This window comes from Corvus brachyrhynchos, unplaced genomic scaffold (genome assembly GCF_000691975.1).
Source record: "Corvus brachyrhynchos isolate BGI_N302 unplaced genomic scaffold, ASM69197v1 scaffold219, whole genome shotgun sequence".
NCBI lineage: Eukaryota > Metazoa > Chordata > Aves > Passeriformes > Corvidae > Corvus > Corvus brachyrhynchos.
Window position 1 is genome coordinate 907059 of NW_008240034.1, and position 10562 is coordinate 917620.

The following is a 10562-nucleotide window of genomic DNA, read 5'->3' on the forward strand; positions in this document are numbered from 1 at the left end:
CCTGCTATTGCCAACAGATATCCTGCTTGGAATTGTGCCTGCAATGGGCTGACATTACAGCAAAAGGCAGCGGCGAACACCAACTTCCCTTAGAAATCCTCCTCCAAAATCCTGGAAAACTTCAAATCAAAATGCCACCATTGCATCCCTGCTCCTTAAATGCCCAGTCAGACACCGCTCACACTTCAGAATTATTGGTACAGTGCATTATATATATATAATTATGGCATATTATACCTTCTATTTACCAAAATATGCTTTGCGTCTATGCCTCAGGGTCCTGATTTTCTGACAGGATGGCAGAGCTGCAAGTCCCACAGGGTACAGAACCTGCTGAGCCAACCAGGGAGGAGGAGGAGGAGAGGGGGGGACAGGAGTGAAGAAACACACACACAACCACCACGGCTTTTAGGAACAAAATTTATTCCAATTTCAAACAGAGAGTTTATTTCAGGAGAAAGATATGAAAATCAATTTCCATCAGATATTTCTGTAATAAGCGTGTTGCCCAGCAGTCAGAGTGGGATCATTCCAAGAAACAATCCCACTCCTGGACTGGAATGAGACAGTTTGGAGTCTGAATAGATCCTGACACTGGGCATCTTATTCAGAAACTCCTTTACCCTACCCTCTTCCCTCCCCGCCCCCCAACACGCACAACAATACATGCATTGCAAATGACAAGGTTTAAAAACAGCATTTTATATAGTATTCTTTTTAAATAGGATAATGTTTAAATTGTCTTAAATCAGGATCCTATAATATACAAGTATAACCAAATAATTTCCACCACATTGGCACTTGTAAAGAGTCTCTGGCACTACTAAAGAAGGGGCATTGGCACAAACCATACTCTTAAAAAACTGGGTGCTGCATAACACACTTTATCTCTGCTGGACTCTAACGACCTGGGCTCTGTACAGGACAATACAATGGTCAGCACACTCCGGAAATACTTTTTTTTTTTTTGGTCTTTTTTTTTAAATTTTTTGTCTTTTTTTTTTTTTTTTTTTAACCAATAAAACACATGAAGAAAAACCATAGTTGAACGCAAGGCCAACATTGCTAGGAAGCAACAACAAGAGACCAAAGAATCCAACTCGAGGAGAAGGGGGAGGCAGGAAGGGCAGGAGCTGACACGCTGCAGCTGGAAGGGGCTTTTGCTCACCAGGTAGCCAATCCACATGGAATGGTGCAAGGAAAAGGGATGGTCCTCTGCTCACTGACTTCAAGTTTCAAACTAGTTCAAAATATGTTGGTTTCTTCAACAGAACAGATTAAAAGTGCACAAGGAGCAGAGGTTAGCAAGGAGACCAACTCCTCAGACTCTAGATTCCCTACAACAACCCAATTTTACCTTGCTTCTGAAAGTCACTCTCAACCTGCAGAGAATTCTGACAGGCATCACTTTCAGAAAGGTTGATACAGGCAAATTTGGTTTTAAGGTTTGGCACTTTTGCTAGGGCAGGCATTTGCCAGCCAACAGAGACAGGAGCCAGTTCTGCAGGAACACTTCACTGGCCAAGCTGGAGGCACACAAGCAGTTGCTTACTAAGGAAAGCACGTGCTAACACTGGTATCTTCTCACACATGATACAGTCACAGACAACTCCAGGTGACGTGTACAGGTCTGACCCATTCCTACCCCAATCCAGGAGGAGGTTTCAGGAACTCAACGAGAGCCATTGCGCAACACTCGGCCCTTCCCTCCCCGCCCCGAGCCAGTTCTCAGGCCAACAGCTACCCCAAGCAGGTGCCCAATAAGGTACAGCACATTCCCTAAATCCTTGTGCCCACAGCCTCCCACAGTTGCCTGCCACGATGCAGAGTCACTCTGCAAGAGACAGATGCCAAGATCCCTCCTCCTGTGCCAGGGCAGCAGCTCTTAAAGAAAGGGGAAGGTACAAAACAAGACGAAAAAAGTTTCTGATTCAAGTGGAAGTACCACCATCATTCACCTTGGAAAAGAGAAACTTCTGGGAAGTTATCTTCCAAGAACCTGTGTATCTCAGTGCCAGGCTCATTGCTGGCAACAGCTGTAGTGTGAACCATTTACAAAAGGATCACAGAAGCGGAAGAGGCTGGTGCTGCCGTCTGCTTCAGAGGAACAGCACTTAGAATACATGAAGATGATTATAAATTCCTCTTTATAAGACAGTTTCTACAAACTGGATCATTTTGGCATAAAGATGAAAAAAAAAGCAGTAAAATTGATGCAAAGCTGTCTGACTCATGGGAATCCCTCTCATTCCTCCCAAGGGTTAAATGCAGTCCAGAGCATGGCTAGTCTAAAGAGATGCTATGTTTCCCTCAGCATCACCACTCAGACTGGCTCTTCAACTGTTGGTCCCATGGCTACTGTTCCAACTTGAGCTCTCTAATCACTTGGAGCAGAGCTTGCCTTCCTCTGTAGTGCTTTGAGCATACAGAGGCTTCACTCGGCTACTCTGGAAAACAAGAGGGACCTATCAACAGAATTATTCAAAATTATGTCCCTCCACAGTTTAGTGTTCTAGATCAAAGCATCTTAAGCATCTCAGACAGTTAGATTTACTCTTACAAGGTTGTGCAAAACACTGATGTAGTGCTCTGTCTACAAAAGAGACAAAATATCAACAGCCCCCTTCAACAGTGCAGCTCGTTTATAGTTTTTTTTTTCTACTGGCAGCCTTCAAGGGGGCAATCTGGTTGATCCAGAGAATTTGGACCCAATGCTACTTGTTGGAATTGAAACAGAAGCATCAGTGATGGCTGACTGACACACGTCCAGACGTGGGTCACATCTCCTGCTTCCCACTCTCTCTCTCCCTGCCTTGCCAATGCACTTCTCTCCCAGGCTGGCAGCAGCCTTCAGCACCCTGACTTGCCTCAGCTCCTGGAAAATAAAGCTCTCTAATGTGCAAAGGCTTCATCTCCTCCAGCTCAGCGGAGATTCAGGTGGCATTTAGAATCCAGAACCACATCCACTCTGCCTTCCAGCAAGTGCTGCTACCTCTCCACTCCTCTCCTGCTGCGCCAAGCGCAGCCAGGGCAGGGCTCTCTGGATTCTGCAGCAGCCACTGCGAACAATCAGCCACTGCTAACACAATTATCACAGGCACCCTGGAGCAAGGATGTGTGCAAGTCTTCCAAAGAGGATCCCATACTCCTCCAAAGAGGGACACGGCAGCGTGGGCCTCAGGGAATGCATAAACAGGAGAGACAGAACTGCTGCTCCCTCCAAGAGCTATCCTCAATCTTCCCAAGTAAGAATCCTACCAGAGTCTGTCACCCACCAGCTCTGGTCCTCTCTAAAACTCTGCAAGCTGGACAAGGCTGAGGAATTCTTACAAAGTCATTCACACACTGGCACAAAATGCAATAAAACAAGGCTTGATTGCTACTAGGCAGCAAGAAAAGACCTAGAGGATGGCACAAGACTAAGCTTTTCAACCCAGGCAAAGTCTGATGTTAGAATGCCACAATTACTCAGTGTGCTTTTGGTAACTGCTGCATAGAGAAGTTGCTCATTGATGTCAAACACTACCCAACAAAACAGTTCCTCTCTGCAAACTGAGCTTTGTGCGCACACGGCCACGCGCTTGTGGTGCGGGTGGGATGTGTTTATGTGTGTGAAAAAAGAAAAAAAAGAAAGAAAAATGAAATAAAATAAAATAAAATAAAAGAACAATTACAGTCAGGCACTTCCCCAGGCTCAGCAGCTATTGCTCCAAGAGCTTCCATCATTTGTAGTCCATGAACAAAATACAGCAACACGTAGCAAACTAAGTATAGAACATCAATAATTTAAAAAAAAAAAATCACAGTCTCCATACCTTTTATAATCGATAACAAAAAATTACTCAGAACATATAAAGAATGGAAAAGTGATGGCTTTTTTTGTTTGTTTGTCTTGCCTTTTTCTTTTTTTTTTTTTTGCACAATAGTTGGAGAGCAATTGCTCCTCCCCAACATTTCATCACAGTGAACCATGGAGCGTGTCCTGGGGAAGGGAAGGGAAAGAAGGAGGGGAAGGAAGCAGGATTAGCAAATTACACCAGAGGCACCCTATAGCACAAGGCAAAGGGACCAGTAGCATTCTGCACTCCCACAGTCCAGTGAATTCACAATCTCAGCTGGAAAGTGTTGGGGATTTTAGTTTTTTTCTACATATACCATGGGAATTAAAGGGGGAAAAAAAAAAACAAAAGTGGCTTACCAACAAAGGAAAGATCAAGATGAGGCTGCCTTAGCTGCTTGGCAAAAATTAAAAAGTAAGCAAGGTGCTGAAGAAATGAGGCATATCCCCGTTAACTGTGACATAAAAGCAATTTGTTAAAAATATGAAATCAACTACTCTGTGGACAGAGACATGAGACTCCAGGGTAACACTGAGCACTTGCCACTCCACAGATCAGACAATTTGCAATCATTACATCATCAAAAATTAAAACTTTTTTTTTTCCTGTCATATTTAAAATTTCATTTTTGTCTTTTCTTCACAAAGAAGCCTCTCAAAAGGCAAGAGCAGAGCAGGTCAAACCAGGTTGTACTCCTTCAGGTTGAGCTGTAGGATGGTGTCCTTGACAGCTGCAAAGACGAAACGGATGTTTTCTGTGTCTGTGGCACATGTGAAATGGGAATAGATGATTTTATCACTGTCGGGATTTAAATCCACAAACATCTTGAGGATGAACTCGCGGGCTGCCTGTGCATCCCTCTGTGGGCCTGCAGCAAACAGAGACACCAGTGAATGGATTCACTCCCATGCATCCCCCAGATCCATCAACTGATCCATCAGCACTTTTTCCTATGGGTTACAGAGCTTTAAAGAAGAAATTAAGATCATTTATGGGATAAAAGTCCCAGGAGCTGAAGTGTCTTATGCTTTTCAGCCATCTAACCAAATCCTACAAAGGCAGTGGGCACTTTGCAGACACCGATGGGTCAGTTCAGACCCTGCTTCGGAATCCAGACCTTGGAACAATCCTGGATGGGAACATCCACTGGGTAACAGTGGCAGATGCTGGACAGACACCATAAAAGGCTTTCCCATGGAAATGGGGTGTAAATTTCTTCCTAATATACAGGTGGATCTCATAGGCTGAAAGACACAAGTGTGTACTTTGGAAACATGGGTTATTGCCAGTTAGAAGTACAGTCTGTTTGATCCAACTAGTCACCTCACAGGAGCTAAAAACTCCTGGAATTTTGGCCAGTTTTTAATTCACGTTGCTGATAGGTCTCCAGAAAACAGTCACCTGCTATTTCTTTCAAGGGACTGCTGTTATTGCATTCTCCATGGCAAATACCTTCTCTTGAGAGGAAATCTGATGGACAACCTCCCCCTTACAGGCCGTGCAGCATCCCTGAAAAAGCTACTTGTAGGAAAAATATGGAAGTACATGACACCCCCTGAAGCTGGGATCTGTCCCCAGCTGTTAAGCTCCATTTGAAGTAGGCACTGTTTGGGCAGCAGCTCTTCAGCCATTCCCAGCCTGCTGGAAAAACGTGATATTCCCACCAGTGCCCCAAGCAGGAGCTCCAGATGGGGGAGGACAACTAACCAAGAGCAATTTCATCAGTCCTTTAAAAGATGAGAGCTGTTTGCAAAATGGTAATTCTTCCTTTACCTCGTATTTTTTAAGCATATAATTACAGAATTAATACAGGAGAGCAAGGCATGGAGCATGTTGTCTGATCTCATTCTCCACTACTTTTATTTTATTTTCAGCCCTGTACAAGATGTGTTACGCACCAGCTTTAAAATGCACTCAACTGAAGAGCCTGAAAAAATATTTTGGCTAAGGAGTTTTGTTTCAGATGAGAAATTCTCTGTTTCACATAGATATTATTTTCCCACAACAGCAGATGGAACACTAATAAGAATTTCAAGCTGCAGGAAGATTTTTTAGCACCATCATTTGAACAACTTGGGTATTTGACCAGTCAGTTTCTCAAAGCAAAAACCCAAGTCATCTCTTGACTAGAGGGTTAAAAGGTCCACAATACCAGTAAGTTGCCATGTTTATGAAAATGGTTATATGTGCGAGTTAGACTTCCATTATTTAATACTTGGCAGTGCATATTGGAGGGGGTAGTTCTTCATCTAGGAGAGGCTCATTATTTGATCATCCTATCAGATTCCAGTTGTCTATGCATGATTAAGATATTTTTGTGATGTTTTCTTATTGCTGTAGGTATTCTTTCTCAAATTAATGTTTTCTCCACTTCTAGATCTGAGTTTTCTTTAAGAAACAAGTAAGTTTTAACCAAATCACCTCCATCCCATAGAGTGTTCCCCCTTAAAAGCTACTCACCATCAAACTCTGGGAAATAGTCAACAAGGTGGGAATACAGGATCTTATCTTCCAACAAATCTTTCTTGTTGAGAAAGAGGATAACAGAAGAGTTTTGGAACCATGGGTAAGTTATAATGGTTCGAAAGAGAGCTTTACTCTCTTCCATCCGGTTCTGAAATCAGAAAAAGAAAGCTTTGTGTTTTCACAAAGGAGCACTAAAATGCCTTTCTGCTGCCTGCACATGCACTCAGATCTGTAGTAATTCAGCATCTCAAACATTATACACAAAATACTTTGGGCCCAGGTAGATGCTGGTTCAAGCTGGATCAGTAAATGGAAAGGAAATGCAAAATCTGAGGGACTGAAGCTTCATTTATTTGCCAAGCCTTTCACATCAAAAGACTTAAAAGTAATTTTATGCTTTGACAGTCATGTGAGAGGACTGGCCAATGATACTTTGTGAGTATATTTTATCTACTAGAAAAAGAGCAACTATTGTCATCTAATAGCATATTTTTAATCTATTAGCAAGCGCCAAAATTCAGATTTGCATCTTCAAAGACTGCAGTCACCACCTCACAAGATGGCAAAGCCTGAAATAACCCAGTGCAGGAAGAGGAAGGGGTGATTTGGGAGCACTTGCACAGTGCCTTCCACAGCACAAGGGACTCTGCAACATCAGATAATTTCATTTTTCACTTGAGAAGTCCAGATGATTTGAATGCCCTCTGCCTTTTCCGTCCTCAGGGACATCATGACCCATAGAGGCTCATGTTCCCTTTGCAACAAGAACTGAAGGCCAAAACCAATAATAGTTGCTAATCCAACTTGGCACCAAGCACCTGGGTACCAGCCTTCAAGAAACTAGAAAGACATCTCTCCCTCCTCTCCTTTCTTCCTCCTCTCCTCCCTCCCTCCTGCAGAGTTCCCATTCTTTGGCTTACCTCATTATCTGATTCCACCAGAACTTGGTCATATTCACTAAGTGCTACTAAAAACATGATGGAAGTCACATTTTCAAAGCAATGGATCCACTTCCTTCGTTCTGATCTTTGACCTCCAACATCCACCATTCTAAGGAAGAGAAGTACATACAGTATCACAGAGGGAGCTGCAGTTCTCTGAATGCAAAGGACCAGCAAACAACGAGAATTCATTTGGTTCTTTACCATTCCCGTTAATCTGGCATGGGGATGTGACAGTATCTGCCTGCTAACAAAACCAGCAAGTTTACAAAATATCCTGGTACAGAAATACACAAACTGAAAGAATGGCCACAGGTGAGTGATGCCAAATTCACCCCCCACATATCAGCACTGCCATTTTTGTTGCATTCTGCTCTGGTTGGCTCAGCAGCAGCCCTGAGTCTGAAAAGACAAGTCCTTCAAAACTGTGCTCTGTCACATGAGCAAACTATTTTTATTTTTAATTAAAGCACCTGCTTGCCTCAAAGTTTCTCCCCCACCCAAATCTTTCTTCAGTTGTTACATTTTTGTTGGAATGTGCTGTTTAACAATCACACACTTCAGCCTCTCAGTTTCAAGTCCCACCTGTACAATACACTAAAATTATTCTGGCACTCACCTGAAGTGCCACACACGTGGTTCACCTTTGATAAAATCCTACACCTATTCCTGAGGTCAGCAAAACAAAACAGGGAGAGGAGAATTCTGCATTTCTGTAACCAAACAGTTTAAGAGAGAGGATGCAGGTTTCCTTTATTCCTCTCTGGCAATGCCACACTGTGGTGGGGAAGGGCAGGAAGGACCCAAGCACCACAGAGAAACACAGGAATACTGATTGCTGTGTTCAGCCTGGTCATGCCAGGCTCAGTTGCTGGCTGAAGCCAGCTAAGTCCATCTGTTGCTGCAGCAGCACAGGCAGCAAGTTTTGGTGCCACCCTGAGACCACAAGGCAGGCACAGAAAACCATCTCTCAAGGCAGGTGCTGGGTACAGGGAAGTATTTCTGCACAGAAAATGTCAGCCCTTGGTGGCTTCAGCTCTCAACACTTCCCTCAGCTGCCTCACAAGCCACAACTTCAGCCTGAGATGCCAGCAGTGCAATCCTTCCCAGGAAGGACACCAAGATAGTTCCCTGGGTTTGAAGTGTCACTGATTCAAAAGTAGGTTCAGTTTTCTGACAACCAAAACATCAGACCACCCCAATGAGAGGAGCACCCACCAGCAGATAATTCCACAGCACACACATCCAGTCAAAGCTTCTGGACACTCTAAAGCAACCCAGAACTTATCCTTCCTGAAACCATCTCCCTGCTATCTCAGCTCAGCTGTAACATGAAGACACCTCCAGTACCTGAAGATAATATTCTCTAGGTCAAAGGGGTACTCTATGATCCCGGTTGTAGGGACTCTAACCCGTAGCACATCTTGCTGAGTTGGTAGATATCCTGGGGTAGCGATACGATCCACATCGCTGAGATAGCTGCAAGCAGGACAGTGGAAAAAAAAAAACAAAGAAAAAGAAAAAACTACCTTAGGTTGCAGCACATAAGTATACAGATGTAAAAACTGCTACATGAAGTCTTTCTGTAGCGTAACAAGAAAGGCAGAAGTCATCTGAATTATTTTAAATATGCTGTGGAAAACTAACAGAAATCATCTTTGGGGAACAGTAATTCACCAGCCAGCACCTTTGGAGGATAAACAGATACACTAAAAATGACTTTATCAACTCTGCATAGAAGTGGGGAAGACAGTCCTTACGACAGAGAAAGTTTAACCACAGTAAATTCTTTATGTCTCAGGATCAAGTCTCATCTGAGATTTTCTACTTATAAATGTAGAAAAATACACTTATGTACTTAATGAATGTAAAACATCCTCTGTACGTTGCCAAGCTTAATGGATTTACAATTAATAAAATCCAAGTTACACATCCATGTACACCTGTAGGCCAAAGACAAACCTGAAGAGAAAGAGCAGCACTCCTGCTGCCCAAGAGCCAGATCAATATACATGGAATAATGTGGAGATTCTGGCCTCAGGTATATCCTGAAGCAGATGTGTGAACACCCTTTAACACACACCAGAACACCTCATACTCTCAGGAAAAGCAGCAAATGGTAAGGAAGCAAACTCTAGGCTTGAATAAAAACATTTGGACAGGTACAATTTGTTAGAACATCACTCCCACCACAAGCATGCCCGTGATTGTATACTTACTATTTAGCTGAGTCAGAAAGCTGATATTCTCTTCTCCTGTCATAACACTCTTGTATGCCAGGGTCGTTCCACAATGTTTTAATTGCACTTACATATGGCTGCTCAAATGTCATGACCTTTTCTACATCCACTTCTCGGATCAGCACTGCATTGGCCTGGAGATTGAAAAGAAGAAGAAAAGAGAGAAAAAGTAAAAAAACCCGCAAAACTGGGAGGCATAAAAACACCCACCCTCCAGTGGCTAAGCAAAGGAAGGACTACAGTAACTACCACAGCCTGCGGTGTCTGTGAGGTGATTATCCACAACAAGGGGTTTTGCCAATACCCCCAATAAATAAAAACCAAAGTGAAATTCTGCACAAGTCATAGTAAGTGAAGTTGGCAGATTTTATTTATCAGAACTCCTCCACCATGCCCCACATAAAGCACAGGCAAAGCTTTCTCACACCCTGCCTATTCTCATCACAGACAGGAAAGGGGCATCATCCAGTCCCTACAGCTATTCAAAACCAGCTCCAAGATACTGTGTGACAGGACAGATAAAATACAACTTCAAAATATTAAGGATACTAAGCATTAAAAAAAAGCAAAATATGCTAAAAACAAATCTATTTTCCTGGCATGCCCTCACTCTCACTGTCCTCCCCCTCAAAAAGATAAAATAATTTAGATCAGATCTGTCTAAAATTAATTCCTGGTCCCAAAATCAGTATGTTTCTGTGGTTGAGACCAAAATTCTTTAAGAAAGGTTTGTATCCGTGGTCAGTAGCTAATAGAGAAACAGATGGATTGCAGAAAGAGGCATAACCATCAGCACAGATCTGTGTCTTTTGGGTCCAGCACGTATTTTGCCAGCTTCAAGTTCCAATAAGAACAGCAACTCATGCAAAGAAAATGCCAACACATTTAACAACCCTGAATCCTTGAAATTAGTAAAAATAACACCCCTCCTATCCCTTCCATCATATCCCAATCCCTTGCTCCCACCACTCACTAAGCAGACCAGTGCACCAACCATGCAAAGTTGCTCTATCCCTTCACACAACCAAGTAAAAGGAGTTGGGTATCAAGAAAATGTCATAAAAATTTTACGGGAA

At 43.0% G+C, this 10562-nt stretch overlaps 1 protein-coding gene across 1 annotated transcript in view; it reads right to left on the reverse strand.

Moving 5' to 3' along the window:
• Nucleotides 1–404: 404 nt before the first annotated feature.
• Nucleotides 405–10562, reverse strand: part of LOC103622123 (guanine nucleotide-binding protein subunit alpha-11) — a 30715-nt gene continuing 20557 nt past the window's right edge. The window contains exons 4-8 of the mRNA XM_008641023.2: nt 9466–9620; nt 8597–8725; nt 7226–7355; nt 6300–6453; nt 405–4707 (exon numbers count right to left, since the gene is read on the reverse strand). Of these exons, the coding sequence (XP_008639245.2) occupies nt 4517–4707; nt 6300–6453; nt 7226–7355; nt 8597–8725; nt 9466–9620 (759 nt within the window). The 3' untranslated portion in view covers nt 405–4516. The remainder of the gene's footprint in view (nt 4708–6299; nt 6454–7225; nt 7356–8596; nt 8726–9465; nt 9621–10562) is intronic.